This window comes from Monodon monoceros, unplaced genomic scaffold (assembly GCF_005190385.1).
Source record: "Monodon monoceros isolate NGI ecotype Baffin Bay Population unplaced genomic scaffold, NGI_Narwhal_1 Super_Scaffold_21, whole genome shotgun sequence".
Lineage (NCBI taxonomy): Eukaryota > Metazoa > Chordata > Mammalia > Artiodactyla > Monodontidae > Monodon > Monodon monoceros.
This window is the reverse complement of record NW_021703778.1, coordinates 163,670,526-163,684,147: the sequence shown is the minus strand read 5'-3', so window position 1 is coordinate 163,684,147 and position 13,622 is coordinate 163,670,526. Positions and strand designations below refer to the sequence as shown.

The following is a 13,622-nucleotide window of genomic DNA, read 5'->3' as shown; positions in this document are numbered from 1 at the left end:
CTGGAGGCCAGGGACCCCCATTCAGGCTGCAGTGTCCAACCTGCAGGGTGGAGAGGGAGGGGCCCTGGGTTCTGGAAAAGGCAAACTGCTGAGGTCCCCCCAGGAGCAGGGAATTCACGCCTTCTGCCTGCTCTTACTAGGCAGCCTGGGGCTTCCTGCTGTGGGAACCTCGGGTCTGGGGGAGGAATGGGGAAGACTTATGGAAAAGGGGGGTCTCTGTGCTGCACCCAAAGCCAGATTCCCAGTGGCCGAGAAGGGGTGGAAGGAGCCCCCGCGCTGAGGTGCCGATGCTCACTGCTTTCATCGGAGCAACTCAAACGAGCCTTCTCCTTTCTCTCCAGAAACGGGGGCTGATTGCAGGGCATTGTGTAAAGCATCAAGGTCTGAGCTTGTATCTGTGGTTTAAAGTCCGGCCACACACGCTGGCAACGTGCCGGTAGGAAACGAGTGAGCGCCTCCCCGCAAGCTGGCCCAGGCAGGGGGGTGGACGCCCCTGGCACAGACCTCCCAGTGGAGGCCTGTGCCGGTGAATGGAGAGCAGCGGCCTGAGTTGGTCCCTTGTGTCCCGCAGACAATGGGCTCTGTGTGGGGCGTGAGAGGGAGGGGCCGTCGCCGTTGGATTTGGGGTCTGTGTCAAGCAGCCCAACAGAGGTGGGGCTGCGGACCCCGAGGCAGTGAAGGGAAAGGGCCGTCAGCCCGTGAAGGAACTTCTGAGAATCCAGGTCCTTCACGGTCCTTGGCGGCAGCACATAAAGCAGGGCTGGGGGACGGGAAGCCCAGGTCTGTCCCTCCCCTCCTCCCGGCCTCGTGTCCTCCTTTGTCTGAAGGGTCTGGGGGCCGGGTGTTGCCACCACACAAATGTACTAACAAAGTTCCTGGACCCCTTGCTGTCCTCGTGAGCCACATAAAACCAACAGGGGTTTTAGGCGAGCAGGCAGAGGCAAGACGAGAGTAACCATCCTCTTAAAGGCTCTTCAGACACTCCATCAACTTGCAGTGTGTGCACGATTCCTAGACATGCTGGACAGAGTCCTCAAGACCCTCCACGTGGGCGGCAGGGTGTGGAGGTGAAACGGAGCCCACCCACTCTGAGGGCCAACTGTGCCCCGAGACCGTCCCTATCGGGGCTGTGTGGCCCCCTTCGCATCTGCTCCCAAAGCCCAGGGCAGCACCTGATACCCAAGGGTAACGAGTCCCTGGCCGTGTCGTGAGGCCCGGGCCAGCTTCTGACCTCAGTTTCCACAGCAAAGGCTGAGCGTGTCCGCTGTGGTTTGGGAAGCATGTTTACAGACATCAGCCCCTCAAAGGAGACCAGTCTCTGCAGCTCAGGGGACCCTTGGCACTGCAGCCCACGCTCAGTGGCTGTGATCCGCCCAGCGGGCTGGGAGCTGAGCTGCGAGGGGCAGGAAGCAGCTTTCTGTGCAGGTCACACCTCCTCACCTGGCCGTGACCAAGGCCAGCTCCTGGGCATCAGTTGGGAAGCCACTCGGGTAGCCTGGGCATGAGTCACCAGACTGTGAAAGTTAGAGACGTCTAAGGATGCCCTAGAGGCTACTGCATGCGCGTGGTGTCACCAGCAGGGCCAGGCTGCGCTCAAGAAACACTGAGCCACATGAGCGTGGCGCTGGCCTCCGCAGGTGGCCACATGCGGGTCCAGAGGCCGAGCCAGGGATAAATCACAGCCTCCATCTCACAATGGAAACGTCAGGTTAAAACAAAGAACATGGCTCTCACTCCCTTCTAGCAATCCTTGAAAAATATCTTGCAAAACTAAGGTTGTTTCCACCCAACTCACTGTTCCTTTGATTCATTCATGCCCCACTCAGTTCCCCTCCTGTCAATCAAACATCTCCAGTGCACAGCGGGCTCTGAAGAAGAGATGGAAGTGGCAGGCCCCAGGTCCGAGGTAAATATGCACTGAGTTGGCCATGAGTGTTGTCACAAGGCACACCTGGTTCCAATCCTGGCAGGCCCCTGCCTGTGTGTCCCCACTGCAGAAGGGGGACTAATAGCGGCCTCAGAGTTGGTGCCGCGCAAGGGAGGGAGGTACTCCTGGTACCCTCAAGAACACTGTCTCTGTCGTCCCATTTGATAGACACAAATACCCCAGTGAGGAATACAGGAAAGGCGCTTGTCCCAGAGAGCAGCTGACCTCACGCAGTTCCTCTGTGACACCGGACCTCAGGCAGGTCCACACACCCCAGCAGGAATCTCCTTGGTCTGCTTAGCCCCCGTGATACCGTTCAGATGGGGACATCCAAAGAGACCCCCCTGCCCCCAACTGCTTCTTTTCCAGACACTTGTGGGGGCAGCTCAGCCTCTTCTCCATTTCTTTTCTAGCACTTGCCATAATCTGTAATTATTTATTTGTGGGTGCTGTTGGCTCCCTCTGCTTTTCTGCAGGTGCCCTTGGGGAGGGGCCTCATCTGTCTTGCTTCCTCTCAGCCCCATTTCCTCGATGTTCTCAGTGGGCTGGACCTGGGCGGCATCTCCCTTCCAGGACTGATATTTAGAAACTGTCTCCAGGCAGTAAGCTGGGGCAGCCGTACCGCTCACCTTCTCTGTTTTTGTTTTTGTTTTGACTGCGCTGCACAGCTTGTGGAATCTCAGTTCCCCCCACCAGGGATTGAACCCAGGCCACAGCAATGAAAGCCCGGAATCCTGATCACTAGGCCTCCAGGGAACTCCCACCTCCTTTGTTTCTTGTCTCTCACTGCCTTTTGTTGCCTTGATGTCCATTGTTTTGAGACCATTGTTTTGTATATTTGGTACATCTTTTAGATGTTGGGAGGGGATGGGTAGTGGTGCCAACTCTGGGCCTTGTTACTCCACCTTGGCCGGAAGCTGAAGTCCCAAATATAAGCTTTTAACGCTGCGTTTCTTGACTGAAAAGACGGCAGCTACTGCGAAAAAGCAAAACTGAGTCCGTGTTGTTCTAAATCGCTCTCTGGTTGCCAGTCTCATTATCTTTACAGGCATCAGGGGTGTTTAATGAATACAGCAGACAAAGCCTCATTGAGTCCCAGGAGGGAGGGTGTCGTGACCCCTGAGATATCATGACAGCTCCTGCCTGTCTGTCGTGTTTGCAGAATCTTGGCGGGGAGCGAGGGGGAGTGACAGAGAAGTCAGCTCCGCGGCAGCCTCGTGTCAGGGGCTTCACGCTCTGGTGGCCTCAGCACCCTCCTCCATCTGACCACCTGCCTCTCACAAGGCATCACCCTCCCCTTGAACCTTGGCGCCAAGTGGCTTCCTCTCCTCGGCCACAAGTGACCTTCACCTTGCACATCAGCACCTCCTGTGTCTCCTCTCCTCTTGGAGCCTGCTGCCTCCTTGAGCAAGGTGATCAGGTCTTGGTCAGCTGGCATTAGACCCGGGAAGGGCACAGTTTACATCTAATTCACCTCTGTACTCCCCGCTCCTAGCACGGTGCCAGGCACAGAGGGTGATTAGTAAATGTGTGGTGGATGAATGAACAAATGAATAAATGAGTGAGAACCTTCATGATTCTGTCTTCTCGAGTATGAGCCATCCGTCTGCCCACAGGGTAAGCGGTCTTATCACATCTGGAAAGTAGTACTGGCCACGCCCAGTGAGAAGGAAGTTCAGGCAGGGGCAGACCTGGCCTGCAGCCTAAAGATCCTGGGGTCCTAATCCTGGCCCCTGGGAAAGCTGCTTGATCCCGAGCCTCAGAATTTATTCTCTTTTCTGAAATGACACCTCCTAGGCTTCCTCAGACTCCAACATCTCCTGATCTTTTCTAATGTAAAAGGAATGAGTCAAGCAAGGATAAATAAGGATGCATTCTTTGAACACAGTAGCTGTTTTCTTGGCAAAATCCAAGATTTATGCCTTGGACTGTTTCACAAAACACCTCCCTCTTTTCATATCTGGTAGTATTTTTGCTTGGGGTGGTTTCCTCACATGCAAGTGGTGAGCTGAATATTAGAGGGGGACCCTCTGCAGAAGGACCCTCTAGAACAAACCTCCCTGCTTTCATTATCAACTGTGTTTGAAAAAAGTCAGCAAGAAGGAAATTCCCACCTCATTAACAGCGAATGTAAAGAAAACATCACAAGACGCACTCTGAAATTTAGCGTCTAATTCCAAACGAAGTTTAGAATCAACCCTTTCTTCTGTTTCAAGTTGATGGAATTTCTCAACAGGGGCCCTGGTGGCATTCTGGAGGGACAAGTCTACCTTGTGTGGGAATATCCGGGTCACTGTTGTTAATATCCATAGCTGCTAGGCGACCAAAGACAGCCCCCACCCCCGGATTTCCAAATGCCCCCAGGAGGGATGCTGCCCCTGACTGAGACCACACACTGGCAGATGAATGCCCTGGCCATGGGAGTGTTGGGTAAATTGTGGGCCACTGGTGTGAGGGTTCCCATGGGCTGCAGGCTTGGCCCTGGACACTTGCCCAGAGGTGTCATAGCCTGGGTGGTAGAATCGACAGAAAACAAAATTGCTTCCCTTGGCAGTGAAAATGCAAACCATTTGGGGCTGGGACCCCGTGTATCTGGTTGCTCTTCTGATTCTCCAGCAATGACCACTGTTGTGGGGAATATCTGTGCCCAGTCACCCTGGGGAGACTCAGCGAAGCCAGAGGCACCCCGAAGACGAACAATGAGGGGGAAGGATTTTGTGTTTGATATTTCACAGAAAAAGCACTGAAGAAGTTCATCATGGGGAAAAATGAGAATCCTTTTGGATTGCCTCTCCCTTATTCTAGAGTTTATTCCCCTTTTGAATTCTATATTCTCTATCTTTTCAGTGTTGGAGTTTCTAAAGTCCCGCTTTCACCGGGCTGAGAGCAGCCATGTGGCTCAGTGACATCCTTGTTCCAGTCATTTCTTAGGATGCATTTCTGAATCTGCTTGGTCTCTGTGAGGATCTGAGCTCCACCTCTGGGGACCTTGCACCTGTTAATGGGGCTTTAGCACCTGTTCCCTGGGAAGCACATAAAGGCTTCCTGGATCTCCTAATCCAGACGCAACAATGCCACAATTTGATAACAGTTTGGTAACCTGTAACCACTCCCTTCTCTCCATCTTTCCTTGTTCCCAACAGGAGTATACAAGAGTACAAGCACTTGGGGAAAACAGCACGGCAATTCCTTACAAAGTTAATCATACACAAACCACAGGATCCAGTGATCCCATTCCTAGCTGTTTATCCGAGAGAAACAGGAACACATGTCTATATCAAGAGAGTATGTCTATACCATGTGCGCAAATGTTTATAGGAGCTTTGTTCACAAAAGTCAAAACCTGGGAACAGCCTAGGTGTCCATCAGCAGGTGAACAGGATAAACAAATTGCGGTATATCCATACAATGGAATACATCTCAGCTATAAAAGGAAGCAATTACTGAAATATACAGCGATGTGGGTGAATCACAAAACCACTGCTATACAAAGGAAGCAAACAAAAAAACACACGGCATGATTCCATTTATGTGAATTTCAAGAACAAGCAAATCTAATCTGTGACTTTAGAAAGCAAAACAGGGTTTTGCTGGTTGCCAAGAGGGTAGGGATTGATTAGAAGGAGCCACAGGGAAGCTTTCTGGGGTGATGGAAATATTCTATGTCATGATAAGAGGTGTGGCTTACACTGGTGGACGCATTTGTCAAAGCTGATCAGATGGTACACTTAAGATGGCTGCATTTCACTATATGTAAATTACACCTTGATGATTATAACAATAACAACATCATCACTAATAGTAATTTAATAATGAAGCCACCCATGGTATCCTTTGGGAAACCTGTCACTATTCCCTGTTACTGTTCCCTGTCATTTTCCTTTGGGAAATCTGTCACTGTTGTACCCTTCGAGGTACCTATTATTATTATTATTATTTATTTTTTTTTTTTTGCGGCACGCGGGCCTCTCACTGCCGTGGCCTCTCCCATTGCGGAGCACAGGCTCCGGACGCGCAGGCTCAGCGGCCATGGTTCACGGGCCCAGCCGCTCCGCAGCATGTGGGATCCTCCTGGACTGGGGCACGAACCTGTGTCCCCTGCATCGGCAGGCGGACTCTCAACCACTGCGCCACCAGGGAAGCCCTCGAGGTGCCTATTATTAAGTCTGGGGCATAGTTTTGATTCTTTTGCATATATTCACGTCTTGAAGAACTGCCCCAAACTAGTAATGTCTGTATGTCTGTCTGTCCATCTGTCCTCCCTTACCAGCCCCCTGTCTCTTTCCCTCCCTCCCTCTCCCTTTTTCTCTCTTTCCCTCACTTCCATTCCTTTTGCAATTCCAGGCAATTCTTTCCAGTTGGGTCTAGGTCTTCCAGAGCCTCTGGGATAAGGCTGTGTGATGTCTCTGCTTTTCTCAGAGCCGAGTAAACCGGCTCTGTTGCAAGCCTCATCTACACCTGTGTGTGGGTCCACCCACGCAGCTCATGCCAAGGGGGAGGACAGGTTCACCCCAAGGACCCCACGGACTGAGTAATGACAAGGGTGCCCTGCAGCACCCATGTCATATGCTTTCCAAATTGTGGCCACCCTGTGCAGGCTGAGACAGCTGCGGAAACCCACCACATGGACCAAACCCAAGAAGGGAGAAGATTTGCCTCTTGCAAAAAATTAGCTTACGAAACGGATGTTGACAGGCTTCCCTTTCTCTCCCCTGCCCATCGTGCTCTGCGGGCCCTGCTTGTCACCCTCACCTTCAGAGGAAGCAGATTTAATGTCCCAACTGAGAGAATGAGATGTTCTGTTACTTTTCATGGGAAATTAAACCCGACCCTGCTGTCAGTTAGCTCATGCCAAGGGAGGATGGATGGCTCCGGGTGCGGTGCTTGACCCCAGCTCAGAGCACGTTGCCTGGCTGGAGGCCAACCATGATGTCACCTGCCGCTGGGCGGGGGTGGGGACAGCAGGACAGGTTGGAGAGCCTTCATCTGGGTGATGGATGGCGGTGAGACCAGCCTTGGTGTCACCCACAACGGTCCAGCTCTGATGCCGGCTGGGACCCACTCATCCAGGGGACACTCAGGCTGCTCCTGTCTCTTTCAGCTCCCAATGCTACCTCGTGTCCCACTGAGGAAAGCTGGTGGTCGGGGCCGGTGATCATCATCGCGGTCTGTTGTGCCTCCCTGGTGTTTCTCACTGTGCTTGTCATCATTTGCTACAAAGCCATAAAGAGGTGAGTGCTCACCCAGCTCTGAGCCCAGAGGGGAGCGCAGCTGGGCTCAGGGGTCCTCTGCCCACCCCCATTCTGTTTTTGGTTGTTTTTTAATAATAAAAATTGTTAAGCGTTTAAGAAGCAGAAAGAATGTACAGTGAACACCCATCTACCTTCACCCCGATTCAACAGTTACCAAGATCTGGCTAATATTTACTCTCTTTCCTTTTCTTTGTATCTTTTTATTTGCTGAAGTATTTAAAGTTGATCTCAGATATTATGCCCCTGTCCTTTTAGGGGGTTCAGCGAGCAATTTGATGAGCGCCAATTATATGTCAGGCTCGATGCAGTATAAAGCTCCCCTATCCGTAAGTCGCAGGCCCTGCTGTGAAGAGCTCTCTTCAGGCCTGGGAGCATGGAAATAATCCTTGCAGGGTGGGTGATGGAGCGGCTGGAGGGGGTGCCATGCTGGTTTGGAGTGGGAACTGGGTTTCGGAGTCCGATCTAAATTCAGACTCCAGTTCAAGCTGTGTGACCGGGAGGAAATCAGCTCTCTGGCCCTCAGTTTCCCTATTGGTAAAATGGGAGTCAAGAATAACGGTCTCACCCTGGGGAACGGTGAGATGCCTTCTGTGAATGGCCTGCATAATATGTATACTCTGCAGTGCCTGGCATACAGTACGTGCTCACCAAGTACTGCACCAGCTTTCACTGTTTCCATAGTCAAAGACAGAGGAAGAAGGCTGACAGAGGAGGGAGCGAGGTTCTCTTGGGAGGAGAGGTAGTGATGCCTCAGAGAAGGTTTTCCGTGAATGTGCCACCTCAGCTGGGTTTTGAAGGATGAATAGGAGTGTTCCAGCAGGATCATGAATGATCCAAACAGCAAATTACCTTTCAATAACACTCTCCGTCATTTCTGTTAACTACCATCTCACTTGAGTTGGGGTGTGCAGCTCAATATGGTTATTGTTGGGGCCTGAGGAGGTTTGAGGTGTGTCCAAGGGCCCTAAGTACAGCAGAATAGGCCACGGTGTGACACCCCCTGCACTTACAATACAGTAGCTCTCTGGCTATGTCCTTTGATTTCCAGTTCTTAGCCTCCTCCAAAAAAATGGCCTCCCTGGCCTTGGGGGATGTTAGGGGAAGATAAAATCAAAAGACAAACAATAATGTTGCAAAACGCCAACGGGCCATAGGGATTGTTAATATGTTTTTAAGAAAGTTTTTTAAAAATTCCCTAAGGCCCAAAGTTAGAGGATCTATTCTGAGCAATCATAAGACCAAAGTTATTTAACTTTACCCTTTTAGTCGGTTGTTCTGTGTGATTTCACTTTAATAATTCAAAAGCAGAAAGAGTAAAATATCAAAAGTCTGAAAACATGCATATGGTCAGGGCTGCATCAGGCCAACAGCCTGGGAGTGTCCTGGTGACCAGGCAGGAAAGGCAGAAGTCATGTGAACTCTGATGTGGATGAAACAGCATTTGAGCTGAGAGCCTGCTGCAGCGGGAGGACGACTTTAAGAAGCAGACCAGGGGAGGCATCCCAGGCACCAGGAAGCCCCTGTGACGGGGCAGATGAGGCTGGAGGGAACCCTGAGCCCGACGGCGAAGGCGTCTGTCCCACCAGGCGGAGCTGTTGGCCCGTGATTCAGTAGACACAGGGAGCTACTGAAGGTTCTGGGGGAACAGTGTGCGAGATCCACCTGGGGCACTGCCAGAGAACGGGGCAGTAGTCCCCTCAAGGACCCTCCTTCCCCCAGAGACAGGCTGCACCATCTTTTTAATAAGCTCAGGCACTTCCAAAAGATACAGCGTCGCTTCTGCCTCTCTCTCTCTGCCCCAAACTCTCCTGAAGAAATGGGCTACCTGCTCCAAGGGCAGGAGGGCAGGGCGAACCTATCAGAAGAAGCTGACGTTCACAGCTCCGCACCGTGGCGTTTCGGCCAGCGGTGGCCTTGTTTCGGCGGAGCGGCGGCCCTCACAGAAGGTGTGTGGAGGCCCCGCCCTCACCGCCCTCGGAGCAACAGGAGGGGCCTCCCGTCTCCTTCCGCCGGCTCTGGGCTTTTGGTTCCCGGGTCTGTCAGCCGCCTGGAAAGACAGAGAACTCACCCCAGACGGCTCAGTGGATCCCTTCCATGGTGTGCCTGGCACTCCTTCCCGGAGGGTGGGCGGGGCTTCCTCCCAGGGGTGTGGGCGGGGCCTCCTCCTAGGGTGTGGGCGGGGCTTCCTCCAGGGGGTGTGGGCAGGTCCACCGAGCGGTGGAATTCGTGAAGCATTTCAGGACTAAAAGCGGTGGGAGCTCTTGGCACCCCTAGGACAACGGAAATAATACAAGGGGGAACCTAGAGAGCCCGGAGACTCGAAAGAAGGGCTAAGCAGCAGGACCTGTGGTTGGAACTGCGGGAGATGCAGCCCCAACACAGCAGGTGGGGGGAGAAAACTCCCCACCCTTTCTTTCTCCAGGCTCCCAGGTCTCCTGGAGGTGCCTCCCATTGGCCAAACCCAAGAAACAGAGGAGCCCAGGAGATACTGCCTAGGTGTCAGCCTCCCGGGCCCACGTAGTAAATGGAGCACAGTCCCTTTTCTGCCCTAGCGACCAGATCAGCAACCTCCTCTGGGTGAAGACCCAGCCCTCTGCCGTCCAGACCCTCACAGTCCAGAGAGGGCATCCCTGGCGCAGGAGGACAGATAATCAGTGACAGGAGGGGCTGCTACTCATGGTCAGTGGGGGCAGAAATAGAGGCCAGTTCTCCCAGAAGCCTCCTGGAAGGAAGCTTGACCTGGGGAAGGTGGATCAACCTCTCGTGGGTTGGGGGAGGAGCAGCAGAAGTTACGCCCGGTGTAGGAGAGCAAATGCCCCCTCCCGGCTCCCCCAGTTGACCCTGTAAGAGATAGCCTGTCGCAGGCAGCTGTCTGTGTGCATTTCTCTCCCGAGTAAATGGAAGATTTCTTGCTCACAGTCAATTCTTTTTGGTTAATAATTCATCTGAAACATGGCTTTTCTCTCAGGAAACAAAAGCATTGCATGTCGCTATAAAACCATTAAAAGGAAAATTCAGTGATAGACCCTGCTTTCTTAAAAAAAACACTCTCACAGCCTGGAGTCCTAGGGGAGGATTTCCAAGAGATCTTTGTGAATGGCCACAACACAGCCTTTTGGAGCCAGATTGCTGGGAGGATGGTTCTAGGATCAGCTGGGATGGGAAGGAGATGATTCTGGAGATGCCAGCTCGGCTTGGCATGTGGGTTGTGGCCGCAGGGATGAGAGAGACGGGGTGGGGGGGCAGATGCAGAAGGAGCACCCCCATGGTGCCCTCACTGGGCATTGACCTTGGTGGGAGGTGGGGTCTACTTAGCACTTTCCACACACAGACTCAGTGACTCAAACTTCATCCTGTGACTCAGCAAATGTTCCCAAGGTCCCGGCTCTGTGCTGGGAGGTAAGGTGCTCAAGGCATCCAGGTTGGGAGATCCCAGAGGAAGGGGCACCTCATCTAGACCTGGGGGCTTGAGAAGTTTTTTGGAAGGAGATGGGCATCCCATGTGTTAGTCAGTGGGACTAACACGTGCAGTGGCCCCCAAGTCCCCTGTCAATAACCCAAATTCTGGAGGGTTCCCAGCCGTGGGGAGCCCACGCGGTCTGCATTTCAGTGGCTCCTTGCTCTGAGCTTGCTGTGACCACGGGATGGTCAGGCCCCAGAGCCCTTGGGCGTTCTGGACCTCGTGCTCCATCCAGGCCGCTTCCCCATCCCAGGCCTGGCATGTACCTGTCATCAGACAACAGGACAGCCTGGAGCTGTTAAAAGAACCCAGAACTGGGAGTCAAGACCCCCGCGTTCTGTTCCCAGCCCCAGCCCAGCTCAGTGGGTATCACTGCCCTCATCTTCAAAGTGAGGGTCCCTCAAGTCTCTGTCCAGTTCCCTGAGCCTTTGTTTCTCGGTCCTGGCATGGCAGGCGGACCACTGCCGCTAGGTCCTTCCACCGCCCAGACGTGTAAATACTGGGCCAGGGGCCAGGGCTGTGCTTGGCCTGGGCTCTTTGGCGGTGGGTGCTTCAGGCACAGCCCCTGTCTTCACTGCACACATCCCTAGGGGGAGAAGCGGGTGTTAATCAGATTGCCCCCCAAGGACCAGGAATTACAATGAGAGAGGACTGCCTGCAGGGGAGACCAAGGCTCTGTGAGCAGGGACGACAGAAGAACCTCTTGGTCCAGGGCAGGACAAGGACCTCAGACAAGCCAGAGTCAGCAAGAGGCATGGAGATCAAGCTCCAAGGTGCGGGGTGCGCAGTGCCTGGGTAGGAGAGCCAGGTGGCACCCCACAGGCCTGTGGGCCCTCAAGAGTGAGGTCGTTCTCCTAGGTGGGTTTGCAGCTTCTCTGCCAGCCAGCCACACCCTTCATGCAGAGGCCTGCGTTGCAGAGATGGCCTCACCCCTCCCAGGCCCCTCCCTTGAGCTACCCCCACTCCCAAGGCACAGGAAGAACACCCTGCTTCCTTTGCTGGTGCATGGCACGGGCCTTTCACCCTTTGCCACCGATTTGCCATTAAGCCACTTGACAGCCATTTCCTTCTAATTTACAGGGTATTGGCTGAAAGACCAATAAAAAGCTGCAGAACAGTTTGGCCGATCCTGCAGGCTGCTAATTGCAGACAATAAGCAAGCATGCTGCTCCCTGGGAGTACGCTGCGGTGTGCACACGTGTGCCTGAGAGTGCCTGGGCGCCCGCATCATTGCTGGGCTCCCGTGCACATCAGCTTTTCGTGGTTGAGTTGCTTCCAGGAGAACAGACACTTTTGAACACCCAAGTCTCCTTGATGGGCCTTAGAACCCACTGACCGGCATAGGCTGCTCAGTGAGCCAGTGCTGGGCCACACATATTTATCGAGCACCTACTGTGTGCTGGGACCTAGACTAGATGTCAGGGATGTAGTGATAAACAAGACTGGGTCCCTGCCCGCCCCCTCCTTCTGGGGGAAGCAGATCAAACATACACACACTGGCAAATTAATAAATGAAATGCTTTAAAAGGCTGAGTGCTATGAAGAGGAAAAAAGAGAGCCTCGGGGTAATGAGGGAGAGGAAGAGAAGTGGGTGGGAGAGGTGCTTCCCCTACCCCAAGTGTCAGGAGTGCCATGCGTGCCTCTTGAGGCAGCTTTATGATTAGAAAGTATGGTTAGGGCTTTGAACGTTCATTATCACTTTTTAATTTAATTTTTATTTTTATTAAAGCAACACATGCGCATAGTTAAAAATGTCAAATGAGTCACAGCCTATTAAGAAAACCAGCAGCCCCCTGATTGTCCCTCTTTCACCCCAAATCTCATTCATAAGAGGCAAACATTTTTTTTTTTTTTTGGCTGTGTTGGGTCTTCGTTTCTGTGCGAGGGCTTTCTCTAGTTGCGGCAAGCGGGGGCTTCTCTTCATTGCGGTGCGCGGGCCTTTCACTGTCGTGGCCTCTCTTGTTGCGGGGCACAGGCTCCACACGCGCAGGCTCAGTAGTTGTGGCTCACGGGCCTAGTTGCTCTGTGGCATGTGGGATCTTCCCAGACCAGGGCTCGAACCCGTGTCCCCTGCATTGGCAGGCAGATTCTCAACCACTGCGCCACCAGGGAAGCCCGAGGCAACCACCTTTGAGTGTTCGTTGTTCCTTCTGGTATTTCCCTGCATATTCTAAGTGATGTGGATACTCTATTTACCTTTTCTTTCAATCTGAAACATTATCAATTGACTTTTCACTATAGCAGACACAAGGTTCAGGACCCTAACACTACCCACAGACGTACAAAGCACTTCCCCACTTCCCATCCACTTCCTATAGGTGTCTCCTGTGAGAGGTTCAATGACTAGCCAGTGTCTCCCTTAGTAAGTGATAATGTAAATATTGATCCCAGCTGAGTGCACTATGATTTGTTTCCTTCCCTGGAGTGAGCAATGCCTCTTCCCAATATGGTCAAATACATCAGGTGATCAATCTGTCAGTTCCATGTTTGTCCTGGAGAATCCGTCCTCCTCTCCAGGTGGATGGTAGCTCTCTGGGCTTGATGCACAGCTGTTGCATTCTCCAGCAGCCTTCCAAGCTCCCCTCTGGGAACTTGCTGCACTCAGCTCTCTCCCTCTCCTTCTCCCACTCCAGGTCTTTATTTCTTTAGCTTGACTCCATCGTGGAATTTGTCCAAGATCTTTCCTGAATCATAGACTCGATAGCAAGTCAGTTTAGTGAAGTTAGTTTTCTTTTTAGAATTGACGTGCTTTTTGGAGCTTTGGGATGGCCCAGAAGAGGGTTAGCTCTTACCGAGTGTGTGGCAAGTCAAGAAGACCTGGTTCCGAGGCAGCTGGAATGCCATGGAGGAGGGCAAAGGAGATTCCTGTGATGTCTGAGCCACAATAAACCTCCGTGGTCGTAGGAGGAAGCTGAGACCTGGATGGGGACGAGACGTGGCTCAGGTCACAGAGGTGTCCAGCCCTCGTCTCACATTCTTTGAG

The 13,622-nt window shown here is 52.8% G+C and overlaps 1 protein-coding gene across 1 annotated transcript in view; it reads left to right on the top strand.

Annotated features, from left to right (window-relative positions):
• Positions 1-13,622, top strand: part of PRIMA1 (proline rich membrane anchor 1) — a 59,770-nt gene that overhangs the window by 39,221 nt on the left and 6,927 nt on the right. The window contains exon 4 of the mRNA XM_029238857.1: positions 7,029-7,158. Coding sequence (XP_029094690.1) covers positions 7,029-7,158 — 130 coding nt within the window. The remainder of the gene's footprint in view (positions 1-7,028; positions 7,159-13,622) is intronic.